The following is a 27580-nucleotide window of genomic DNA, read 5'->3' on the forward strand; positions in this document are numbered from 1 at the left end:
GATCATTTTGATACCAGTTTCTCTACCTGCTTCTATTCCATTTGATGACTACCAGTAAGTTATTTTTTGAGATTGCCATCCAGAGCATGCAGGCCTCTTAGATTCTCACTCCCAGGAACTGTTTCCCAGCTGCCTGTCTGCTGTGAAGCTCTGTTCCCACCAAGCAGTCCCTGCTTCAGAATAGCTTTGATGAGTGACCCGCAGGAGCCATGCCAGAGCCTTAACAGTCACGTAGCAGTCTAGGTGAAAAATGTCTTCAAGTATTATCTGCTGTTGCTCCACCCCCACCCTATATGAAAAGATTAAGTAAATAGTTTCGTTTGGCACGGTTCTGCTATTTTCATTCTTCACATCCTAAAAATGCACATATACTTTGACCGTTCAATAGTCCACAGTGCTAGTAGTGGGGCCTCACTACACTTCGCCTCATTGACTGGTGACACCTCCAAAAGCAGTGTGGCTGCACCTTGTGCCCAGTTCATCCTGGGTGCACGACAGCCACTTACAAACTCAAAGTCAGCCACTTCACACGCACCGTACCCTGGCAAGACAAATCTTCTCTGCTTTTTGCTGAACATATCATTATGTTAAATTTCCCCTTTAGCACAATCCAGACACTGTGTGGTTTTTTATTCAAAATACCATGGTACAGCTTTTCTTTCTTTAAAGATTATTCCCTTTGTCTTGCTATTCTAATTATGTATATTATCCTGCCACATTTAATTCATACCTATTAAAGAGAATGACACAATGGACATTACCACTACCAGAAACCCACTCAAATTGTTGGTTGGATCATCAATATCACCTTCATCTATCATCCCTCAATTATTATTGATATTGCTGTTAGGTTACTCATGAAACAGAACATGTTTATTACCAGCCAACTAGTGCATTCCCATTCCTCCCATATGTAACATAGGACCAACTGGTATTGCTTTGTGCCCTGAAAGCACCAGGTAACAATAATAAATGAAACTGCCAGTCTCTCCTTCTCATGTGGCATTTGGCTGCTTCTGTCTTGAGTAAGGAACTCCTTATCACCCAGGATTCCCATCAGTACTGCTCTTGACCCCTGAGTGGAGACCCACCCACTGTGGTGCTTCCCTACCAGCCTCAACCCTTCTCCCTACCCCCTGATCACCTTTCAAAGTCTGAGGTGGGAGGGGAAGGCAGGATGGAGTGCCAGTCAAGAGGATTACCCTTCCCCTACTCCATTCCCCCTCTCTTGTCACCCATTTCTGACTGGCCCTCGATCCTATCAGGGGTCCATAAAGCTGGGAGGACTCTGGCCCAGAAGAGGGGGGTAGGGGTTAGGCAAACAGGCCAGGGAGGCAGTTGGTTGAAATTTAACCACAATATTCTTGGTCTCTATTGTTCTGAGTGAGGCCCAATATTTCCACAGCAGGATTATAGGATCTGATTAACCATGTTAGACAACAATGCCGAGCTGGGATGGGCTTCCCCTTCCAGCTGCCAATATGAAAAAGTAAATACAACACCCAGATTTCAGAAGGGACTCTCAGCAGCCCCCATGTCCTACTCCCCAATTCTAACCCTGCTACTGATTTTGGCCCCAGAGTGGGGGAGGGAGGAAGAGTGTGGCACTGCATGCTCCCTTAACTACTGGCCCTTGCCCAGCAGGGCAAGTAATCCTGGCACAATCTTCCCAGGTGAGTCAATGGCTGTGTGCTCCCCACACCCTGGAGTTCTTCCAATGTCTCTTCCGGGTTCCCCTAGTAGGCTAGCCTAGATTCTCCAGAACCCATGAGAGCTGGGTGCCGGGGGCTAGCACTCATTCAAAGCAGCCTGTAGGGCGGAAGGCTAGCAAAATCTGTTGGGCTCTAGTTAGAGAAACTGAGTGAGGGTGGGGCTTAATAGCTCAAAAGAGCAACTTAAGTCTTCACTAGAATACTTTGGTGTTACCTAATGACTTCCCATGGGCCAGGGTAGAGAAATGAGGCCCCAGAACTGAGGGGACACAGAAAACAGCACCATAAAGAAAGTCTCAGGAGACAAAGTATTCCTTAGTGGGTTCTGGGATGACAGAACAGAAAGACTTCTCATTCCTCAAATACGAGAGATTCCCTCATGTCCCTCCCCTCACACACTGACAAGCTACCTCATACCCTCCCCTCGCTACACGTTTCCCCTTATGGTGGGACCTCCTGAGACCCTGGGCAAGAGAACAAGGAAGAAACATGGAGAAATAAGGAGGCCTGGATGAGAGTATCCTATGGCAGCTTCCAGGGGGTCACAGCAAGTAGGGAACCTCCTTCCTTCTAAAGTGTGGTGCCCTTCTCTTCCGTCCTTTCCCTCTGTATCTAAGGACCTTGTATAATCCTTAACAACTTGCCAGCCCACACATCTCTGGACATTAGCAACAGGGGACTGGGAACCCAAGGTTCCTGAACTCTGAGTGTGGGGGCTTCCTTGTAGTATGTCACTTAATCCTCCTGAAGTTTCTTCTTCAGGCAAATTAGAAGATAGAAATGACTTCAGAGCAGAGCTTAGAAAAATATACCCTGATTATATCAAAATCCAGTTAAAGTTTTTCCCTTTAGTAGTATAATACCACCACAGTGGTATTTTCTGAGTTAGGGTTAAAAACTGACCCATTGGCTCGGCGCCTGTAGCTCAAGCGGCTAAGGCGCCAGCCACATAAACCTGAGCCGGTGGGTTCAAATGCAGCTGGGACCCGCCAAACAACAATGACGGCTGCAACCAAAAAAAAAAAAAATGGCCGAGTGTTGTGGCGGGCGCCTGTAGTCCCAGCTACTTGGGAGGTGGAGGCAGGAGAATAGCTTTAGCCCAGGAGTTGGAGGTTGCTGTGAACTGTGACGCTACGGCACTCTACCCAGGGCGACAGCTGGAGCCTCTGTCTCAAAAAAAAATGACCCATTTTTTCATAATCCAATGAAAGAATGAAAACAAAAAAAGTGCATAGGAAATGTGTCTGTTAGCACAGACTACATTAATAGCATTAGTGACAGGGAAAGCAGAACAGATAGAGTGAGTTTAATATATTTTTGAGGAAGGGTTATTGAGAGGACTTGGGCTGCCCCTATACTCTCTGGAGCAAATCTGCCTAGTTTTGTAAGAAGGAGGAAATAGGGTGGTGCCTGTGGCTCAGTGAGTAGGGCGCCGGCCCCATATACCGAGGGTGGCGGGTTCAAACCCAGCCCCGGACAAACTGCAACCAAAAAATAGCCGGGCGTTGTGGCGGGCGCCTGTAGTCCCAGCTGCTCGGGAGGCTGAGGCAGGAGAATCGCGGAAGCCCAAGAGCTGGAGGTTGCTGTGAGTCCTGTGACATCATGGCACTCTACCAAGGGCGGTAAAGTGAGACTCTGTCTCTACAAAAAAGAAAAAAAGGAGGAGGAAATAAGAACAGAACAAGTGGAGAGAAGAAAATGCCCCCAGTGACAATGTTAGAAATGAGACCAAATCCAGAGCCAGGAGGAGAGGCATAGCCTTTTCTACTACCCACTCTACCTGCCATCTTTGTACAGAACGGACACATGGGCTGCTGCTTATCTCTCAACAGGCCTGGACTAAGGAAAAGGCAAAAGCTTGGGAAAATGGGAGGTTTAAGTGATCAGGAAGGAAAGAAAAGGGAGTCCAAATGTACCACAGGATAAAAACAAGCAACAGTAGGGCCGAGGATGTGAGCACTTCTTCCCCCAGTGCTGACTGGGCGAGGCCCATGGAAGGGTCTGATGAGGCTAGATGCTTTCTCAGTCCCAAGCATAGGAGCACACATCTCACCCTTTGCCACTGTACACCCCAGGAATTCAAGGGCTAGCTCCTTGGGACTCAGGAGAAGATGGAAACAAGAAAGTTTCTTTGTCCCTTCTCAATAACTTTACTATCCTTTGGAAATACTCCTTGATCCAGGAGACTGGCTGCCTGGTGAATGGAGAAGAGAATGACCCTGATGGGATTTTCTAGGGCCGGGCTTGGGCTCTGCTTTTAAGAGTTGCTTTGGAAATCCCACAATGAGGCATGAGAAAAGGAGGTGCAACTCGGGTAAAGTGCAAAGGGATGAAGCTTTCTGTCCTAGCAGTGTGTGCCTGTCCTAGCTGACTGTGGGGGGACCAGTCAGCAAGGCCAAGTAGGCCTTGCAACCTAGGTGGCGCTATTTCTCTACCTTTTAGGTCAAATTCCTGCAAGAACTTCCTCGAGGTCCTCAGTCCTACTCCTGGTTTGCTGGCTTGCTCGTGTAAACCACCTTATATTATTTTTTTTTCTAAAAATACTCCAAAGCAATTGAAAGAGTCCCTTCTCCCACCAGCCAGCCCCTGGCCCCAGCCCCGGCCCCGGGGAGCGGGTGGGTAGGCGGGGAGGTGGGCCACTGCTTTATTAAACACAGGGAAAACTAATATTTACGGAATAAAATTTATGGAGCAGCCACGAGAATTCGACCCTTTTATGTGCATGTGGAGTGGGGGTTGGGCCAGGCTGGGGGCCTCAGGGAGGGGCCCAAGCCAGGGGGCAGGGCTGGAATACAGTCTGGCTAGGCCAATTTGTCAAAGCAGGGATTTCCCTGGAGTTGCCTTGGGATGAATGATTCTCAACCACCACTCCTAGCTTTGGGGGATAAAGGCTTCAGGGGCAAGAACGCCTAAGTCAGAGCCTCAGGCTACAATGTTTCTCTAAGGACCTATTTAAGCAATGCCCCAGTGGAGGCAGTGACCCTTGGGAATAAAGTGGGCAGCAGTGGGAAGGTTCCCAGTTATACTTTCACTTAATCTTTTTAAAAATTCTCTCTTAAACACACTCTTTTGACAACATGAACAAAGTTATGCTCTTAGGGTTTTACTTACAATTTTAGGGATTCACAAGCCCCTGGTTTCCCTAAAATTAAAAATGCCTGCTCTTGAGACTGTGGTCTTAGAGAAGAGGGATTATCTAGAACCCACATTCTCTTCACGCTTGCTGGGGAGGCCTTTCCATTTTCCATACGGTCTCATGCCTTGTAGACACTGAAATGTGGTTATCCAAATTATGCTGAAAAGAAACTAAAGAAGAAAGTGAGCCAGCTGATGGACCCACAGGGCACACTCTGGGGGTCTATGGTCTAGTGGCAAAGAAAATTTAGCAGCAGCAACTGGGGATGAGCCCTGCTGTAGTTTTCTGACTGTGCACGCAGGAGAAGGGATAGGGGTTAAGTCCTGGAGTCTTCGAAGGCCCACAGGGAGTATAGCATCCTATTACAAGGAGGCAGGAGCACAGGACAATGATGGGTACAGTAGAAGATTGGAAAGAAGGACCTAACATCCTCTGGGAAATATGTTCATTAACATATATATAATAATGCTGTATAGGTTCAAATTCTGGATGTCACTTATTTATTACCTTTGATAAGTCACTTAATCACTTAAAGACTCAATTTCCTAGTGGGTAAACATTGTCTTCCTGATATGACGTTGTGAAGATTCAATGTCAGGTGCATATTACAGTAGCTGGTATACATTAACTACTCAATAAATTTTAAGTTTTTTATCATTATTTTGTTTTTGTTTGTTGTGTTACTCTGTCTCACTTTGTCACCCTCAGTAGAGTGCCATGGTGTCATAGCTCACAGCAACCTCAAACTCTTGGACTCAAGTGATTCTCTTGCCTCAGCCTCCCTAGTAGCTGGGACTATAGTATCTCGCCACAATGCCCGGCTATTTTTAGAGATGAGGTCTCGCTCTTGCTCAGGCTTGTCTCGAACCTGTTAGCTCAGGAAATTCACCTTCCTCAGCCTCCCAGAGTGCTAGGATTATAGGCATGAGCCACCGCGTCTGGCCCATTATTGTTGTTTTTAATTATAATTATTTGATTATTGTTTGATCATCCTTTGCCCATGACCAGGACAGAAACATCTATCCTTTCAGCTAGAGAGGATATATATGAATGTGGAGGCATTTAACCATCAAAAGTAAATAAACCAGAGAAGTTCTCTGTATTATACTCCTGACCCTTTCTTCTACTTAACATTTCCCCAAGAAGGAGTGCTACTTTGGTTCCTATGTCTCCAGGGTAAAGTTTCAGATGTTCTCACCTATACAGGAAAGCCTAGCAGAGGTCAAGGGACTTTGCCAATCCTAGGGTGCTGAAGAGCCAACTTTCCTAAGATTCTGCCTATCTCATGCAACCTTTATATTTTGTCCTGCTAGGCTCTATTAGCTCTGGAGGCCAACCTGTTGTCCCTATGAACTCCTGCAGTTATTTCCTGTTCCTGCCATCCTTTCCTACCTTCCCTAGTTCTTCTAGTTACACGTTATTTGAAGTGGAGTAGAGAACAAGAAAGTAAAAGTTCCTTTTTCTCCCACCCCAGTGGGAAGCTACCTCGGCCTAGTGCTTGAAGCTCTTTGTAATTTCAACCCATACTGTGGTTTAACCTATTGTCTATGCCTTGGGGAAAAAAACAGAAAAACATATTCAAGTTTGGCAAAGGAGAGCAGCAGTCATTTGTCTGTTTTGTGCCCATGATGAAGACAGTTCTTGAGACCAAAGTTTCTGAATGGAGACTTAGCTCAGGCCACAGCAGAAAAGTTTAAGAAGAATCTGAAAGATTGTACTGAGGACACAGACTTCATCCAAAGATAACAATGAGGGGTGGCCCGGTGAAGTGAGGTAGGTTATGAGTTCTACAGAGTAAGTAATCTCAAAAGCAGGGATGTATGAGTGTGTTTTATTATATTCCACACTACAGAGAAAAGTGGGTCTCTCTGTAGAGGAGCATATGGGACTGGCTAGAGACTCTTGAGAAAGACAGCCATAGCTTCCTGAGCATATTGTGCCTAGAGTTCATGGTAGGGTGGTCTCGAGAACTAAAATAAAGGAGAGCACAGGGTTTTCAGAATCTGGCTTCCACTTAAATAGGGAAAGCCAATGCCCAGTGGGTTGAAGCCAAGCTTCCTTTGGTTAACAGTCCTCATTCAGGTGGCCTGTCAACATGAACTTCAGTTCTCTTGCCCTTACAGTGGCCCTCTGACTATATAACTCTGTTTTAGAGGTGTTGCTGTCATGTGAGCTCCTTTAAAGGAGAAGCTTGGAAGCTATGCTCCAAGTCCATCCTCAGCAGCTGAGACCATGCCAGGTTAACTGAAGAGCCCCGTTGGCTTCTTCCTCTTGAGCTTTGACAGCTGAGGTCTCTGCATAGAGCCGGAAGTACCCTAGAAAAAAAGGAATCCAAGTTAATAGGAGTTTTGAAGCAGTTTCACTTAAATTTAGAAAGGAACTTTCTTCCTCTCATGGCTCCTGGTTAGAATAAGACCTTCTTGAAGTATCTGACCTGGGTATTTTGAAGTATATGTCAGGCAGTAATTGTGATATAAATTCTATAAGGAGTATAGAAGTAATTGTGATATAAATTCTATAAAGATTCTAAGAAGGAGATGGCGTATGTCCCTTCTTCCCCAAGAAACAACCTCAAGACCAGCACTGAAAGTGGGATAAGGTGAAAAGGGAGTCAAGGTTCATCATTTAGTACTAGAACTGCAGAGTGGAGGCAGCAAAGAAAGATGTGGCCAACTATGACTGTCCATCCACACATCCACAATTTGGATGCTGGTCACAAACGTCCCTCAATATTGCTGAGGCAGTGTCAACTAAGTGGCAATTCCAGGAGCCACTGGCTCAGAGGCTGCAGATGTCAACCCCTCCAACTCTCAGAACACTATCCAGGAAGCTACTCATGACTCACTGTGGGCTCTTTCTGAGGTGCTGAGAAGGCTGGTGCTGAGGAGACCGGTTGTTCTGGCTGGTTTGGAAGTTGGCTTTCAATTCCTTTCAGGAAGGCACTGCTTGAGGTCTGAGGGTCTCCTGAAATCAGAAAGATCAGTAGGAGATAGCAATAAATGCCTTCTTCTTACTAGGAAGACATTAGCATTTATTAAGCATTCAGATAAAGGCCAGGGTTTGGTACTAATACATAAGCAGATAGAAGCAGCTGCAAATCCAATTCCCAGCTGACTTTCAGAAAGCCCTGTTTCTATAATGAAGATTCCCCAGGGCTACATTCAGCAGGTAGAATAAGAGTTTCCTTGACTAAAATTAGCCTATTGGGCTGGGCACGGTGGTTCACTCCTGTAATCCTAGCACTCCAGAAGGCTGAAGCAGGAGGATCCCTTGAGCTTAGGAGTTCAAAACCAGCCTGAACAAGAGTAAGGCCCCATCTCTACTAAAAATAGAAAAATTAGCCAGGCATTGTGGCAGGTTCCCCATTTCAAGCACCCCATTTCAAGTACCTAGGGTAGTCACATGAGGCTAGTGGCTGCCAAGTTGGACATTGCTAATATAGAACATTTCAAGTGTTCTAGCTCTGTGCTGTTCTAGCTCTAGACAGCACAGAGCTAGACCCTCTAACACTAATCTAGGCAGAACAGATACCTCTGGATACTCACCAATGTCTTGATGCTTGTGTCCCACTTGGAACTCGTGTTTGGTGACTGCCATGTACAGACCCTGCAGATTCAGGACAAAGGGTCTTCCATCGCTGATGCTGCACGCCTCTGGTAATTTCTGTAGAGGAAGGATTCTATCATTGGTTATACTGTATAGCCAGAGAAGAGATCTGATCCCACTGGCAGAAATGACATCCCTCTAGACAAATTTATATTAAGCAGTTAGATCCAATAGAAGGCATCCATATCCAAGCCTGTTGGGACCAATATAAAGACTTCTTGGGGAGTCTTCTCCTCTGAAAGGCAACTCTAAACATGTATCTTTATTTCCTCCATTCCCAACTATGTTTTCCCATGAATACCCTACAGGTCTGTAGGCTCTTTCTTCCAAAGGGGTGACTTCTCAGAGGGCTGTTTGAGGAAATCACCTTCCTTACATTGTCCCTGAGTTGTATAGATTCCTAAACTTCTGTACTTGAGAGAGAAAAAGGATAAAGTCCAGGATAGGGGAGAGAGAGAGAAATGGGAATGACAAACTGAGAGACAAGAAAAAGAATCATGGAGCTGTGATGGTCAGAAGAGATGGGAGACGTAAAGTAGACAGAGCTTTGGAGGCCCGCCTGCCATTTTACGTTCCCTACTGCAGGCCCATTGTGCTTTACCAGAAGCCACAGACTCTCTATGGGGGTGGTATTTCCCTCAAGGGGGTGAAAACTAGTTCTAGAGGGGTGAACAAACATACTCTTTCAAAGTATGAAACACAGATATATATAGTACACATAGTACATAAACAGATTTTTGGTATATCTGTGGCATTAAAATTTCCTGAGAGGGCATGATGGGAGGAAAAAATCTTAAAAGATTTCTTAGGGAAGTAATAATGAAAAGAGGACTGAGAAACACTGCTATAATGATTATTTATCTGTTTCCTTCACTATGGAATGAACCATGGGTTTATATCCACAGCAAAATGCTCGGTCTGGTTGAAGTTTCGTATACTTGGCTGAACTGAGTTGAAGCAATAGCTGAAGACTGAACAAAGTGCAATAAAAACAAGATGAAAGCATACGGTGTCCTGCAGTCCCAAACCTGGCTGTACTTTTGAATTCTGGAAAGGGACCAGAACTACTTCACCTGTCCCTGTGCATGCAAATTATCATGGTTCACACCCAGTTAGAAGATCCCCAAGAGATGGGGCGGCGCCTGTGGCTCAGTGAGTAGGGCGCCGGCCCCATATGCCGAGGGTTTGGCCGGGGCTGGGTGGGTTCAAGCCCAGCCCCGGCCAAACTGCAACAAAAAAATAGCCAGGCGTTGTGGCGGGTGCCTATAGTCCCAGCTGCTCGGGAGGCTGAGGCAAGAGAATCATGTAAGCCCAAGAGCTGGAGGTTGCTGTGAGCCGTGTGATGCCACAGCACTCTACAGAGGGCAGTAAAGTGAGACTCTATCTCTACAAAAAAAAAAAAGATCCCCAAGAGCAGCCATGCCAGTAGCTCCCATGGGAACCCACCCAAGAATCTTGGATTGGCCCTTTTTTGTGCTGTAAGAGCATTCATTTCTGAAAACTCTCAGTGGGAGAAGAATGAATGAGAAAGTATGAGAGACAGGGAAGTAGGTGCTGAAGCATAGTCAGGATTGTGTGTTATCTTTCCCTGAGTATGGAGGTAGCTGAAAAGCTTGATGATCCCCAGGAAATGTGACATACTACTTCAACCCTACCCCAATAAAGACTGTATCAGGCTTAGACTGTCCCTGGAAACTACAGACAACACACCAGGAACCTTGAGTCAAGCTTTGCCGCTAGCCGGCTATGACGGGAATAGTACAGAAGCCCTCTTCCACAGTGTTCTCTGAGGAATGTACTGCAATAGAGAAGGCAACCTCTCCTTCCTTGGTTCAGCTCTCTAGCCTCCAAGCCTCCCACTGCAGATGAAGGTCTTCTCATCTGTAGCCAGAAAGCCCTGAGAGTAGAGAGGCATGCTGCTCGCTGCGCTCCTTTTTTATATCTGGAGTTTCTAGACTCTCACTTCATACTGCCCAAGAAATGTAGCCTTTCTTAGGGTCATTCATACATTGCTTGGTAGGCACTGTGGTGTCTTTTCAAATTGATTAGGCAGAATGTGGCAGTCTAAGGTCATTTCCCCCGTCTACAGAACTGAACAGATACATACATTTGCCAAGGTGATCTTTACCCACCTAGTGTATTTAACCTCAAAATGAAGCACCAGAAATGAAAGGACATTAAAGCCAGTGCTATCCTGGATCTAATGGCCCTTTCTTTATCCTTTCCCTTCTGAGAAAGCTGCTCCTGCAGTTGCTGGCAAAGGTTGCTCACCAGAGTATCCACATGGTCTGACAATTAAGTCATGAACTGATCCTAGAAAAAGCGCTACATACCTCATTGCTGAATATCACTATGGTTACCTTTGAAGCGCTCCCTATGGGAAGCTATGCACTAATGCCCAGCACCTAGTCCACCCTTCAAAGAAATTTTGGAACTCTTTTTCTCAAATGACCGTCAGAGCTGTTGTTGTATGAGGTCTGGCAATTAAGTTCGCAAACTTGCCACCATGCACTTACATTGGCAGCACTGTACAAACAACTCGGTAAGGTTTCGTAATTTTGTTGTATCAGTGTCTCACAGCTGTGTTTGTGTTGACATGTGGCAGTATCTTGCTTAGTTGTATTCATTATTGCTATTGAGTGTTTTTGTGTGTCGTACACTGACAGCTCTGATGGTCATTCGAGAAAAAGAGTTCCAAAACTGCTCTGAAGTGTGGACTAGGCATAGGCATTGGGTACATAGTTTCCCAAGGGGAGTACTTTGAAAGTGACCATAACAATGAAATAGGTAGCAATTTTTCTAGGATGAGTTCATAAACTTAATTATCAGAACTCATATTTTCAGAAAAATACTGGGAACAGAATATTACCACATTTGCTGAACACTCACTATGTGCTAGGCACCACCTTAAGTACTTTGAATGTATTAATCTGTTTTTGTCTTATTCGCTACTCCTTCCCTGGGCTTTAGTACATCCCCCAGGGCATGATAGAGGCTTAATAACTATTTGGAAATGAATGGATGGTGGCACTAGCTGACCCGGTTTGGCTGAGGTACTTAGTCAAAGCTAGTAAGAGGTGGAGCAGGATTAGAATCCAGGCAGTCTGGCTTCGGGGCTTACACATATAATAACAACTCTATGTACTTCTCTGAACAACAGAATTTTGGTCAAAAGGGCAGTCTCAGCCTCTCCCAGGATCACAACCTACAATCCCTCATATGACAAATCATCTGCCATCCAGCTAAGGAACAAACTCTCTAAGGTGACAAGGAAAAAAGTAAATAGATAAAAAGGAGGCAGGTAGTCTGGACGGGAAACCTTAGGGGCTGAGAGGCTAGACCTTTAATCCAATTCTAGCTGTTTCCTATGACCACGGATTTCTTGGGCACCTTTCTCACAATATGCTAGCAGGCAGAGAGCCTGAGCTTGGGAAACAGAAACACTAGTTCTCGGGGCAGGACAATGGCAGGGGCTGGTTGGGGCAGGCGGCACAGATCAAAGAGAGAATGTTAGAGTCAGGACTAAGCAAAGCAAATAGTACCCCCTGCTATAAGTATGATTGAGCCAGGAGCACAGTGTACCAGCCACAAAGCGGGTCACTGCCCAGAGCGGGGAGGGAAAGAGACTCAGGTCAGCTTACTCACATAAAGTGTTCATCTAATTAACCCAGAATCAATTCTAGTCAGCAGAAAGGTTACTGAGATTCTACTACATGGCAGGCATTGCAGGACTGGGGGCAGGAGACACAGATGAATCAGTCCTTCCCTCCTCCTAACAGGTCTGAGTTAATGTAAAGATAAGTCAGAGTTCCTATCTCAGAGTTCGTATTTGCATGTGGGAAATAGGTAGAAACATGTTGTTTTGTTTTTGTTCTGTTTTCTGCGACTTGCTAAAATCAAATGACAAACAGAAGGTAATGGGAATCAAGAGAAGAAGAAAGGGATGAATTTTGACCAAGAGTCCTACAAAAAGCTTCTGAGATACTGATATGAAGGTAAGCCTTGCAAAGTTAGACTCTGCGTGTGCTACAAGTTTGTGAGGCACAAAAGTGTGAAAAGATAGGATGTGTGGCTATATCTCGTGGGAAATGAGACTAGAAGGCTAAGGTCACATTCACTAGATTGATTTTTTGCAAAGGACTTTTTGTTGTTTTCTGAATTAAGGTTGCACCTCTGGGATTTTCCTTTTGTTTCATAAAGTGGCTTTCTCTACTGTATAACTAACCGTTTGCCAAAGCTTCCTTGGCTCCAGACTAATATTGACAATGATGAAACAGAAACTTCCTCTAGGTTTCCTTTTCCAGGAAGTTACACTCACTTAAACTTCTTTAGTACTTCTTCACTACTTCTAGTATAAAGGCACAAGAGCTATTTTACTCTCCCATCTCTAATTCACTAAGACTTTGGATCCTGCTATATAGCCATATCAGAAACTGTAGGAAAACCAAAGTTACAGAAATCCTATAGGGCACTGTATTACCTCTTCTTGTCCCTACTGCAGCCCATGTTGGTTCCTAGGGCCTATAATCCCAGTAACTCCCGGACATCTTCATCATGTCTAAAACTCATTCCCAGTGGTCCAGAAATTCTAAAACTCCCTCAGCATTTGCTGGAGAGACCCCAATGGCCACTTTCAACTAGAATTAAGTGGGTAAGTTTCTCACCTCCTGACTCTCACCCCTCCTTTTCCTCTTGAGACTGTTCCAGAAAAGAAACTTTTAGGCTTGTGCAGTGGCTCACACCTGTAATCACAACACTTTGGGAGGCCAAGGCAGAAGGAATTCTTTTTTTTTTTTTTTGTAGAGACAGAGTCTCACTTTATGGCCCTTGGTAGAGTGCTGTGGCCTCACACAGCTCACAGCAACCTCCAACTCCTGGGCTTAAGCAATTCTCTTGCCTCAGCCTCCCGAGTAGCTGGGACTACAGGCACCCACCACAACGCCCGGCTATTTTTTGGTTGCAGTTTGGCCGGGGCCGGGTTTGAACCCGCCACCCTCGGTATATGGGGCCGGCGCCTTACTGACTGAGCCACGGGAGCCGCCCAAGGCAGAAGGAATTCTTAAGGCCAGAAGAAGTTGGACACCAGCCTGGGCAACACAGTGAAACCTCGCCTCTAGAAAAAAAAATTAGCTGGGTATGGTGGCGAGGACCTGTGGTTCCAGCTGCTCAGAAGGCTGAGACATGAGCCTCATTTGACCCCAGGAGTTGAAGGTTGCAGTGAGCTATGATCAGGCCACTGTACTCTAGCCTGGGCAATAGACAGACCCTGTCTAAAAAAAAAAAAAAAAAAAAAAAAGAGAGAGAAAGTTTTAGAATCCTGGGTAAGGAAAGGCTAGATGCTGATATACTTCTGCTCACCCTATAAGTGCAGGCTCACAGTCTGAGGATACAGATTTAACAAACAGAAGAAAAAGGGAAAACAGATTAACTGGAGCTTTTAGCATCAACCTTTGATTCTGGCACCAGCCTCAGAAACTGGCACTGCTCCAAGGGCCTGGCACTGAATGTCACAATATCACAACTGCCAGGACAGGGCCCCCAACACGTGACTTCCCTAAGGGTAAAAATTCCTCTCCTCTCTTGCAATGTGGCAAACACTGCTGGTCTGGACACAAAATTCCTTTGCTAGGCAGCCCAAGTCTCAGTTTAGGGAATCGTGGTAATGCCCATCATTAGCATCTCTCAGGGATAAGAGCACATTAGAAAACTCCTCTAAGGTTTCAAATTGCCAGAAGGTTTGCCAAAATAAAGAGAAAGGAACAACAAAAATGAGGAAGAGAACTTTAATGAGAAAAACTCTTCAAAAAATACAACTCCCCGGGTGGCACCCATAGCTCAGTGGGTAGGGCGCCAGCCACATACACCGAGGCTGGCAGGTTCAAACCTGGCCTGGGCCAGCTCAAAAAACAACAATGACAACTGCAACAACAAAATAGCCGGTGCTCGGCACCCATAGCTCAGTGAGTAGGGTGCCGGCCACATACATTGAAGTTGGCGGTGAGTTTGAGGAAGAGTTTGAGGTTGCTGTGAGCTGTGATGCCACAGCACTCTACTCAGCTCTACCCAGGGCGACACCTTGAGACTCTGTTTCAAAAAAAACACAACTCCCCCCTCTGCCAACACATTCATATTTTACACGTATTTACTAACATCTATGGTGTTCAAGACTATTTAGATGCTGGGAATATAGTGTGGTGAACAGGAGATAAAAATCCTCCCTTCTTGTTCTCCCTGTAGAATGGGAGGTCAACAAGAAATATACAGCTAATTAAAACTTGTACTCTGTCAGATGGTGATAGTACCATAGAGAAAAATAAATCAGCAAAGGCATATGGAATGAGGGCAGTGATGTGCTACAATTTTAAATAGGGATAAAGTAAGGCTGCACTGAGAGGGTGACATTTCAGAACAATCTGGAAGTGAGAGATGATCCATGTGGTTATCTGGGTCAAGCGACCAAATTTCCACTTTCCCAAGACAGTCCCAGTTTATGTTTATTGCTCCAATTTTATTATGATTATTATTATTATTTTGTAGAGACAGAGTCTTACTTTATCACCCTCGGTAGAGTACCATGGCTTCACACAGCTCACAGCAACCTCCAACTTCTGGGCCTAGGCGATTCTCTTACCTCAGCCTCCCAAGTAGCTGGGACTACAAGGCACCCGCCACAATGCCTGGCTATTCTTTGGTTGCAGCCATCATTGCTGTTTGGCGGGCCCGGGCTGGATTCGAACTCGCCAGCTCAGGTGTATGTGGCTGGCGCCTTAGCCACTTGAGCCACAGGCACCAGGCTGCTCCAATTTAATTATTAATAAGGTTCCCTTTCTCTCCCATAAAGGTCTCGATTTTAATGATAAATTAGATGGTTACCCTATATTAGAGGAAAAGCAGGGCAAGAATGTGAATATGTGTCCATGTTTAGGTGGAATCATGAAATAATATAGCATATTACCTTTTATTCTATAAGATGGGAAACCATTAGAGCTTATGAGTTTGAAATGATCTGATTTACATTTTAAAAGGATCATCCTGAGTGTAAAAGGGCAAGTGAAAAAGTAGGCAGACTTGCTGAGAGGCTGCTACAACACCCAGGTGAGAGATGATGGGGTATGGAGTGGTAGCAGTGGAGGTGGTGAGAAGTAATGAGATTCTAAATATATTTGAAGGTATGGCCAATATACCTTCAAGCTGATGGACTGGTGTAGGGTGGGAGAGGAGTCAAGGATGAATCCACTCTAGAGAGTAAGGTAGATGCTACAAAGGAATGACTCAGAAACCTAAAAGGAGGCTGGGTGCAGTGGCTCATGCCTGTAATCCTAGCATGCTGGGAGACTGAGGCAGGTGGATTGAGGATTGCTTGAGCTCAGGAGTTCAAGACCAGCCTGAGCAAGAGCACGACCCCATCTCTGAAAAATAGCCCAGCATTGTGGCAGGTGCCTGTAGTCCCAGCTACTTGGGAGGGTGAGGCAAGGGGATTACTTTAGCCCAAGAGTTTGAGGTTGCTGTGAGCTATGACTCCATGGCACTCCACTGAGGGCAACAAAGTGAGACCCTGTCTCAATAAATAAATAAACAAAACCTAAAATGAAATTCCTAAATTAAAGGTAACCAGAATTGGCCTCTGAATCTATAACACAGACCTAGCTTCATTAGTAAAAGGAAGAAGGAAAGAGAGTCAGAAGGAAAGGTTAATCCAATGCCCAAGGAAAGCATCAACATTAAAAAAAAGAAAGTTGGCTGGGTGCAGTGGCTTATTCCTGTAATCCTAGCACTTGGGAGGCTGAGGCACTTGGGATTGCCTGAGCTTACAGGTTCGAGACCAGCCTGACCAGAGCGAGACCCCATCTCTTAAAAAATAGCTGGGTCGGGCGGTGCCTGTGGCTCAAAGGAGTAGGGCATCGGCCCCATATACTGGAGGTGGCAGGTTCAAACCCAGCCCCAGCCAAACACTGCCAAAAAAAAAAAAAAAATGTTCCTTTAAAAAAAAAAAAAGATAGCTGGGTGTGTGGCGGGCACCTTATAGTCCCAGCTACTTGGGAAGCTGAAGTAAAAGGATAACTTGAACCCAAGATTTTAAGATTGCTGTGAGCTAAGACTCCATGGCACTGTACCCAGGGTGACCAAGTGAGACTCTGTCTCAAAAACAAAATTGAAAGTAGCTTCTCACTCAAAGGAAGAATAAAGACTATCTAGGAATTAGGAAAGAAATTCTTTTTTGTTTTTTTTTTTAAGACAGAATCTCACTTTGTTGCCCTTGGTAAAGTGCTGTGGCAAGATAGCTCACAGCAACCTCAAACTCTTGGGCTTAAGCAATTCTCTTGTCTCAGCCTCCCGAGTAGCTGGGACTACAGGCTCCTGTCACAATGCCCAGCTATTTGTTTGGTTATTTTAGAGGCTGAGTTTTGGTTTTGCTCAGGCTGGTCTTAAACTCCTGAGCTCAGGCGATCCACCCATCTCAGCCTCCCAGAGTGCTAGAATTACAGGAGTGAGCCATGGTGCCAGGCCAAGGAGAGAAATTCTTAGGAAAAAGGGGAAATAGAAATGTACTTAAGTTCTGTCTTTAAAATCTCAAATTATTGGATTTATACCTAAGGTGGTCTTCTATTTGCTAGCTATGACACTTTGGGCAAATGATTATACTTAATGTCTTATTTTGAGGGAAAGAGGAAAAGACAGAGAAAGAAAAATATTGGGAGTCAGGGGAAGGGGGCCTGAGACTAGCAACATTTTCATGGTAAAGTCTGTGAAAGGATTAATGAGAGAATAGAGTAAGTTCCCAAGAAATGTCTGCTTTTTCCCTTTGCAAGGTACACTGAGCCAAGTAGGCGCAAGAAATGTCCTAATGCTAAAGCACATAGAGAAATCAGGTCTGATCCAGCCACAGGTGGTCCCTAACTTAAGATTTTTCTCTTTTACTGATGACACAAAATCGATAGACATTCATTAAGCTCCTTTGACTTACAATTGGGATAACTCTAAAATTAAATCCATTGAAAATTAAAAATATCATAAGACAAAAATACACTTTGACTCTGAATATTTTCAACTTAGGATGTAACCCCGGTGTAAATCGAGGAACATCTGCATTAATTTTTCTCTACTGGCATCTCAAAGCATATGATATTTTAACAATTCAGTGACTAGTCAGGGCCCAAATCAGGGAGACAGGATCATGGAAATCTAGCTAGTAACCTGAAGGTAGTGCACTATCCAACATCTCCACTCTAGTCTACTCTTCAGTCTCTAGGAAAGACCAAGCATCATGGCTTTTGTATCAGAAGGCCTGGTTTTAAATCCTACTTTCTTTTAGCCTACCTCACCAGAAAAACAAGACCAATACCCAAGCAAATGGTGCATGCTCAGTATGCATCATGTCTCCTTACCTCCTCAAAACGGTTTTTGTTGCTTCTCAAAAATCTCTATTATTCCCCAATTCTTCAGGATCTATCCAAGAGGCCAAAGTTTTACCTTCATTCTATCCACCCTCTTTTTTGGAAAGCAGGTGTAATAACAGAGGTAAAGCTACTACTCTCCGCAGAATTGCATAAAGCACATGCAGGTTGCTTTCCACAACATTTTAGTGCAAGTATTCTACGTGGCCCAGCTTCTCCACCGTTGATTCACCAGGAACTCCTTCTCATCACTTCCTCCTTCCTGTTGTGGCTGGTGCAAAACACTCTGCTATGTCATTTCCATTTTTAAGTTATACAGATTCAATTTGGGCTATTTGGAAAATAGTAAAACATGACCTGGGGATATATCATCCAAAAAGTTAATAGCCAAATTATTTCTGATGGGATTACTTTCACAGTTTCTTCAGGGTCTGAGAGAAAAACAATTAACAGGACAGAAAAATCTGAGAGTGATCTCTAGACTTTTAAGAAACAACCATTTCACTTTCCTTTCTCTTCATTTCCTCATCTAAGTTTTCACTTGGGTGAGCTGTCTCTGAATTCAACACAAATCCAACCCTGAGAGGGTCCTCTCTTTGTCCCTCACAGAATACCCCCCATCAGTTCACCTATCAGTGAACTTTGTGATTAGGGAAAGAACACAGTACCCTAAATACACAAGGCACATTGCCCTTGAAGGGCCGTATGTGAAATCAACGAGACAGCTGACCCCACTCCTGTGTTTGGTCTGATTCAGCTTTGTTTGGGTCTATCCTGCAACTAGGCTTTCCCTGACCATTCTGCCCACCCATGCTGGTCTTGCCATGCTCTGTGACCAGCCCTTGCCCCCTGAGCATCTACTCAGTGCTGGGGTAGAAGGAAAAAGAACATGGAGAAGCCTGAACTTGATCTTGTGTTTAGGAACCTTGCAGATTAATTATGGCATAGGACCTTATAAATTAATTATAGTTTAGGGACCCTGCAATTAAATAAATTTTAGTACAGCTCTTATAGTCCCTCCCCCCTTTTAAAACAAGGTGGGAGAATGAGCATATGCACGTATGCAATCTAGTCAAGTCACTACACTTTCTTCGTGTCCTCCCTCCGGATTGGGATAATCTTGCTGCTTTACTCTCTCTGGAAGAGAGGCTGGAAATACAGTGGAGTAAGATAAAGTGCAGAGTTCAAAACAATTTGAGATAAAGTCCAGGTCCTACTTACATGATTCAGATTTTTCTAGGTCAGCTTGGGGCCTTGCTAGCTCCTTGGACTGCAGAGTCAAAAGAGAGGCGTGGGAAGAAAGGCCAAAAAGAGGGGTCTAAACAGAAGACTCGAATAGTATTGGTGAGATTAATTGACTTGTTTAATGTTTTCTAAGTGCTAGGTACTAGGATATAAATTTTAATACATAATCTCAATTAACCTTCATAGTAATCCTATCAGCTAGGCATTAAAATTATTCTCACATTTTGGATTGTATATGAAACCCGCACATTGTACCCCTTGATTGCACTAATGTACACGGCTATGATTTAACAATAAAAAATAAATAAATACATAAATAAATAAATAAATAAATCTAGATTCTACACACAAAAAAATAAATAAAAATAAAAAATAGATTTTATATCATTAAAAAAATAAAAATAAAATTGTTCTCATTTTATATACAAGAAAACAAAGACTCAAAGACATTAAGTAACTTGACAAAGAAAACAGCAGAATGGGAAGCAGGAGACCCGGGAAGTTGAACTCTAAAACCTACACTTGAACCGTTACACCAAAATGCCTCTTAGACTCACCCAATGAGACATCCATTCCTCCCCCTGCCCTTGACCCCATAAGGAAGTCGGTCCCTGCGCTGAAGTCTAGCAGTACTAGAAGTTAGCTCTCACCACTTTCTTAATCCTCCAAATAGCTCAACAGGTGAGAGAGAAAAAAGACAAAATGCTCCCTAGAGAAGGAAAGCCTTACTTCACCCCTTGAGTATCCTCCAAGTGTACTGGAAAAATCAGAAAAATGAATCTCTGGTATGGGGAAGCTCTAGACTCTGAATCTCCTTTTAAAATAAGTACAGCCCTACAGCCCCTCAGAGTCATAGCAGGAAGGCCCCTCAGCTCTGCCCCAAAAGAAAAATAATGGTAAAGGGAGTGGAAGTGGAGGTGGGGGTAGGGGCAGCTGCTCTCATAAGAGCCCTTTGTGGTGGCTGCCTCTGAAAGGAGGTTTTGCTAGACAAGGTGGAACTTCTCAAGGTGACAAGCAAATGGTACAGACTGAGCTGTGACCCTCTGCTCACTTCTAACCACCCCCTCCCCTTTGGAGGGCCAGAGCCTAAACTGTCCCTGGAGCCCCACCCAGCCCCAGCACAAACCATGGCTTTCTAGTCTGGAGAGCAACTAACGAGTAGCAGAAGGGCTCAGGGGACGAAAGTGGTTTCCGGGGGGGACGGATCCTCACAGCCCCTCAGAAAGTGCAGTAGCAACTCTCATTCCTTCTTTTCTCTACTCCCACTCCTTCTCCAAAAAGAACAAACAGCTCTGTCAGCTCTGGCTCAAGGAGGGGGCTCTGACCAGCCTAGCAGGGGGACAGTGGGTCTGAACATTGGGCAACCTCTCTGAATTCAGCCGCCTCAGCATCCTTTTCCCAAATGGAAATAAAAAAATGTGGTAGAAATCAAAAAGAAAAAGGCATCAGGTTTTTTAACAGAAAGAAAACCACGGCCATCAGGCAGGCATTCTGGCTCTGAAAGCTCTTGATCCCTGCCCTGTGCCACTAGCACTGTATAGGAGCACAGGTTTCTTTTTTTTTGTTTGTTTCCTATTTAGTGGAAAAGAAAAGGCAAGGATAGTCAGCTGGGACTGTAGGGCACAGAGGTGATTTAGAGGACTCAGTAGTTTCCATAGGATCTCCACTACCAAAGGGATTCTCTTTCATTCCAGATTACACGCTTGACAGCTGGGAACACAGCCCACAGCAGCTATGTTCCCCTGGGATCCCTACCCCCCTCCTGCCTGCTGCCGGCCTCTCTGGTGACAGTGTCTTCTCTGCCCTGAGAGAGCTTACTCTATAGCAGTGGTTCTCAACCTTCTTAATGCCATGTCCCTTTAATACAGTTCCTTGTGTTGTGGTGACCCCCAACCATAAAATTATTTTCGTTGCTACTTCATAACTGTAATTTTGCTACTGTTATGAATTATAATGTAAATATCTAATATGCAGGATGTATTTTCATTGGTTGCGACCCACAGGTTGAGAACCGCTGCTCTATAGGGTGACACATCACCTCCCTATACATATACATATAAGGGCCTAATCTTCATGACCTTGAGTAGGTAAAGATTTCTTTCTTTTTTTTTTTTTTTGAGTAGGTAAAGATTTCTTAACAGGACACAAACCATAAAGGAAAATATTGGCAACTTAGATTAGATTAAAATTGGAAACTTCTGTTCATCAAAAGACACATGGAAGAGAGCAAAAAAGCAAGCTACAGAGTGGGAGAAGGTATATATAATGAACAAAGGACTCATTTCGAAAATTTATGAAAAACTCTCAGTAAGAAAAAAGCCACCTCAATAGAAAACCGGTGAAAGACTTAGTCATGTCTAAATGACCAAACATTAGAAAAAATGTACAGAACCTCACTGGGGAAATTAAAACCACAATAGGATATCACCACATATTAACCATAATGACTACAAGGAAAAAAGCAGAAAATAATAACAAGTGTTGGCAAAGATATGGTACAACTAGAACTCTCATATACTGCTTATGTGAGTATAAATTGATGTAGTCATTTTGGAAAACAGTTTGGCAATATCTACTAAATCTAATCATATGCACACCTATGACTCAGCCATTCCTTTCCTATGTATATACCCAACACAAGTCGATAAATAGCTAGGGTTAGTCTTAAAAATGAAATAGTATACACAAATGAAAATTCAAATAATGCTGCTACATTCAGCAACATGAATGAATTTCATTAACACTTTATTGAGTGAAAGAAATCAGACGCAAAAAAATGGTATACCCTATGATTCCATTTATAAGAAGTTCAAAAACAAACAAAATTTATGATCATATTAGAAGTTAGGATAGTGATTACCCTGTGGAAGTGGTAGGTACTGAGAGAGAACAAGGAGGGTGTTTCTGACTACTGAGAATTTTCTAGTTCATGATTTGGGTACTAGTTACACAGCTATGTTTATTTTGTAATAATTCCTAAAGCTGTACACTTATGGGCACTTTTCTATTTGCATCTTATGTTTCAATTTTAAGTTTATTAACAAAAGAAAAATCACTATAGAAAACAGCCAAAAATTTAAACATAAAGTTACCAATACTAATATGAACCTCATAGAAAAACAACTACATGACCATACAAGAGAATAACACAAGTATATTCAAGTGGGGGGAGCAGGGAGGGAAAGGGGAAAAGAGAGAAGGGAAGGGGGGTTGGTAAGCTCTCACCTGATGGATACATTGTGACAGTATATAGCACACCCCCAACTTGAACTTTACCTTAGCAACACAAACAATTATTCTAATTTGTACTTTCATATTAATCTGAATTAAAAATAAATAAATAAGTCAATAAATAAATAGTAAAATAAAATAAACACAGTTACTATATGACCCAGCAATTCTACTCCTAGGTTTATACCCAAGAGAAGTGGGGTAATGAAAATGTTCTGGAATTAGACAGTAGTTAAGATTGTACAACCTAGCTTGGTGCCTGTAGCTCAAGTGGCTAAGGCGCCAGCCACATACACCAAAGCTGGAGGGTTCAAATCCAGCCTGGGCCTGCCAAACAACAGAGAGAACTACAACCAAAAAGTAGACAGGCATTGTGGCGGGCGCCTGTAGTCCCAGCTACTTGGGAGGCTGCGGCAAGAGAATTGCTTAAGCTCCGGAGTTGGAGGTTGCTGTGAGCTGTGACGCATGGCACTCCACCAAGGGCAACAGCTTGAGGGTCTGTCTCAAAAAAACAAAAGATTGGGCAGTGCCTATGGCTTAAAGGAGTAGGGCGCTGGCCCCATATACCGCAGGTGGTGGGTTCAAACCCAGCCCCGTCCAAAACCTGCAAAAAAACAAACAAACAAACAAAAAAAGATTGTACAACCTTGTGAATATACTGAAACCACTGACTTGTATATTTTTGGTATACACTTTTCAGCACATTTCATGGTATGGATTATAACAATTTTTTTAAAGGACAAAAAAAAGATAAAATCTCTCCTCTCCCATTCTCCTTTGTCTATTCTCCATTCTGTTTCCTCTTTTAGGAAAAGACTCTCAGGCTCCCAACAGGCTTCAACTACTTTAAAAGGACTTCAACACAGTCAGTGGAACAGATACCTGTCCAGTGAATGAGCGACTAGTGTTAGCATAGAACGGTGAAAGACCACACGATCTACAGTCAGACAGACCTCATTCTGAAAATAAGTCCACCACATACATGTTCATTTTATGATCTTAGCCAAGTGACTTAATTGTGTTTGAGCCTCGATTTTTCTCACTAAAAAATGAGTAAAATAATTCCTATCAATGAGGGTTGTGACAAGGATTGTTAAAATGAGATAATGTATGTAACATATTAATTCTGCTCTCTTTTTTTATATTTATTTTTATTTTTTTTAATTCTGCTCTCTTGAGAGTTCCTATCTCAGCTACTTGAAGGCAACCAGGAAAAGCACTTTATTTCAGGAAAACAGTATGGATTCTGGAGCTAAACTGCTTATATTCAAATCCCAGGTCCACTGCTTCATCTCTCTAAGTACCTTAGTTTCTCTGTTTACTGGGAATAATACTAACTGCAAGCTCACACCTGTAATCCCAGCACTTTGGGAGGCCAATGCAAGAGGATCATTTGAGGCGGGGAGTTTGAGACCAACCTGGGCAGCATAGTGAGATTCTATCTCTATAAAAAAACAAAAATTAGCCAGGTGTGGTGATGCACGCCTATAGTCCCAGCTATTAGGGAGGCTGAGTGGGAGGATCAAGCTATGGTTATAGTGGTTATAGTGACAGCCTGTCTCTTTTCTTTTTTTTCTTTTTTTGAGACAGAGCCTCAAGCTGTCACCCTGGGTAGAGTGCCATGACATCACAGCTCACAGCAACTTCCAAATCCTGGGCTCAAGAGATTCTCCTGCCTCCGCCTCCCAAGTAGCTGGGACTACAGGCACCCGCCACACCACCCAGCTATTAGACAGCCTGTCTCTTGAAATAATAATAATTTTACTTGTATTATAGAGTTATTATAAGGATTAAATGAGATAATGCATATAAAATGCTCATTATAGTGCCTGGTACATGGGAGGTGGTCAATAAATATTAACTGTTATTACTAATTCAAATCATTAAACAAAATTGTTGAGTATTCCAGATAGTGTGCTGTGCCCTAAGGATAAGACAGGGTTCACTGCCCTCAAGGAGCTCATAGTCTGGTTGGGGAGTCAGACACATAAACAAATAATTGTTCTTCATGGCCAGCCACACACTGGAGCCTTTGATTCCCAGTCAATAGCGCTAGGTCTGAGGCATTACAAACAAAGCTGGATATGTACAGAACAGTGTGGGGTGGGGGCAGCAGTGAACAGACTAACCATGAATCAACAGTAGGTCCTTCTTTTTCCACAAATACCCTGTAAAAATCTAGATCAATAGGCATGCAGACTTTCAGCACTAACTGGCTAAGGGGTTATGGGTGTCTCCTACATTATCTGTGTAGCCCAACTCTTGAAGTGGCTGGTTCTTTCAGGCTTCAGTTTAAACATGACCTCTTGTAGCCCACTGACCAAACCATCACAAGTATTTGCTCTTATAGTAAGTATTCTATTCTTTTTCCTCAAATAATTATGTTAAGTGTCAATTATTTGTTTACTAGTTTCCTATCTGAGACCCTATGATCCTCTAGAGTTCAGGGTCACTCATCCAGCATATATGTACCAACTATCCAGGCTAGGCACTGAAATATGTGCTAGAAATTCAGTTTGAGGGTAGAGACGGGGCCACTACCTTCATGGAGCTTACGGTCTATATTTGTGGAAAAGATTTGGGATTAAAGTTTATCCTAATATTGGCTGAAGACCCCCTTCTAACTAGGCCAGTTAGATATGAGCCCTTGATTGCCAGTCTCTTGCTGAGTCCAGAAAGCAAGAAGCTGGAACTTTGGGAGCTTCTCAATTCTTTCTTCTGTAGTCCTATGTTACAGTGCCTACAGCCAGTGGAGTTTAAGCTAGGGCAAAACCTCAGGTCATTTCTGCAAGTTCTTCCTTATAAAGCTATTTGTATCAGCATTTTAAGGGCAAGTGTGTTCAGTATCAGGCAAAGTATATGTGTGTACTAGCTGGGGTAAAGCGTGGGGTAGGGGATAGACTAAGGGACGCAAGAGTCTTCCTAAGTCCTGTGAAGATGAAATTACTGAACCTGAAAGTGATGAGTCCTTGATACCTTTCAAATTTCAAATTTAGTGCCCTGAATTTGATGGCTCCTCCCCATTGTCTGAACTTCTCTACCCTTGAGTCTCACTTCATCCTAAACTCTGCTTCCCGCTAAGTCAGTCTGAGGTTTAGCGACGTTGAATTAGACCCTAGGAAATATATTCTGCACAAAATCTCTGGGGAAAGGCCAAGCGAACACTCTTTTCCAGGACTGGGAGATAACAAAATTCAAAGGGCTACTGAAAAAGCTGCCTTAATTTTTTTTATTAATCAAACAAGGGTGTATGTATGTGTGCATAAAATTAATGAATAAATACTAGCTTGATAGCAGGAGATAATGTCTCTAAAACCAGAATTAGGGATAAAGCCTCAGGCCACAGAAACAAACACATTTATTCATTTAAGAATCACCTGGTACCTTCGCTGAGCTAGATTATTCTAGATACAAAAAAAATACATGAATGAATGTAGGCTTATCAAAATATGTTCATTTCTCTGATATAGGTCTACATAAAGTCTGCTCAGAGAAAAGAGCAGAAACCAGATGGAATTTTTTTTATCCCTATCAGAGATTTTTTAGCCTCAGCCGCTAACAAACCTATGCTAGAGGCAAACAGAAGCAACTGTATTCACTTGGGTCGGAAGGATGGGCCTGAGGTAAAGGTATGTCCATAAAATCAGAATATATTGAATTGAAAATAGGAAGGAAATCCACAGAAGTAGCCAACCATTAGCCTTGGTCCAAATCATTGCCACCAATGATCTATCAGAATTAATGATGTGACTATAGGAAAGCTGGGAAGAAGAAACAGCATTATGTGGGAAATGATGTTTTGCAACTAAATCTGTATGCAAATGTCCCAGGAAAATGAGATTCCCTGGAAATCTCTGCACTCAGATTGCTAACTCACCCTTATGTTAGAAGAATGCATGTCCTCAGCATTAGTCTTCTTTGCCCCTCTTTGAGCAGGTAAGTATCACATTGTTCTCCTAGCATAAGGACATTGCATATTCTGTAAATATACCGAGGCAATGATCCATGACAGGTTTACCACAGAACAATCTATTATTTGGAGAAAATGGATGTAGAAGAATAAGAGCTCTCCCCGAATCCAGTAATCCTGGGGGAGGGAGGAGGAAACGTATTTTTTCATTCAACATCAAAACGTTGCTATTCCAACCCCTTAATGTGTATTCTAACCATAATAATGTGACATCACTTAGTACCAGCAGTAGGGCTCATTCTGGAATCATACTGATCCAGCCACACTATTACCTTGTTCCTTTGATGACTAGATGGACAGTACAATATAACTACAGAAGGAAACCGTTCTCTATATGAAATACAAATGACTACAAAGTAAACTAAGGGGGCCAGCTCAGTTATGCTCCCTTAATGTCCCACATATCCCATATGTCCCACAAGAGGAATGTCTTCCTGTGGGTGACTATGTCCTGGAAAAGTCAAGAAATGGGGGAACAAATCTGTACTACAAGACACTGACCCCCTGGTCCCAGCCAGTTAGATTAAGGGTCGACATATGACCCAGGAGAAGTCAATCCCTATGCCAATCAGATTCTCTCCACCAGGCATGTGATCCAAAAGCCACGGTGCATGGATGCTAAGCCTTTCTATGTGCCATCGACTCTTCTGGAAATCCGATGAAGGCTAGAAACCCCTTTTAAATGCATAAAACAAAATTCATAGGATTACAAAGGAAACCAATTAATTAAAATACTATTATCCAAATATTAAAAAACAAGTCTGTAATATTATATGTAGTTCTTTATTAACACGTTAAATCATAAGTTCTAATAGTGGGTCTAACAACTGCCATAATTTCAAGTAGTAATGAGCATAAATTATATTTCAAGATATCTGCAGCAAGTATAAAATGACATGAAAATATCTGTGATTTCTACTGGTGACAAAGTCAGAGATACTGCTAATACATGGTGACTTTTTGCTCACATTTATAATTGAAGGAAATGTTAAATTCCAGTCACAGGTTAATGAAAATAAAGATGTAACTTTCCCCCTATTTGATTCATGAAACCCTGAACTCTAAGCACAGATTCCCAAAGGATCCACAGACTCCAGGGTAAAAACCCCTACTCTAACAACTTGTTGGGTAACAGTGGATGCTAAAATGGAAATATCAACCAGAGCCAGCCAAGAGTTAATAACAAGGGAAGTCAAAACCTTTTGTCAGCCAATGGTCTGTATGAATAGAAACAAAGCTGAGAGGGCGGCGCCTGTGGCTCAGTGAGTAGGGCGCCGGCCCCATA

At 43.4% G+C, this 27580-nt stretch overlaps 1 protein-coding gene across 3 annotated transcripts in view; it reads right to left on the reverse strand.

Annotated features, from left to right (window-relative positions):
• Positions 1-5673: 5673 nt before the first annotated feature.
• Positions 5674-27580, reverse strand: part of NHEJ1 (non-homologous end joining factor 1) — a 95087-nt gene continuing 73180 nt past the window's right edge. For 2 of the 3 annotated variants that reach the window (XM_053596559.1, XM_053596558.1), the window contains exons 6-8: positions 8394-8511; positions 7694-7812; positions 5675-7163 (exon numbers count right to left, since the gene is read on the reverse strand). In XM_053596559.1, the coding sequence (XP_053452534.1) occupies positions 7089-7163; positions 7694-7812; positions 8394-8511 (312 nt within the window). In that variant the 3' untranslated portion in view covers positions 5675-7088. Of the gene's footprint in view, positions 7164-7693; positions 7813-8393; positions 8512-27580 lie in introns of all 3 variants that reach the window. The other variant, XM_053596560.1, reaches the window with a different exon arrangement.

Source organism: Nycticebus coucang, chromosome 7, assembly GCF_027406575.1.
Source record: "Nycticebus coucang isolate mNycCou1 chromosome 7, mNycCou1.pri, whole genome shotgun sequence".
Classification (NCBI taxonomy): Eukaryota; Metazoa; Chordata; class Mammalia; order Primates; family Lorisidae; genus Nycticebus; species Nycticebus coucang.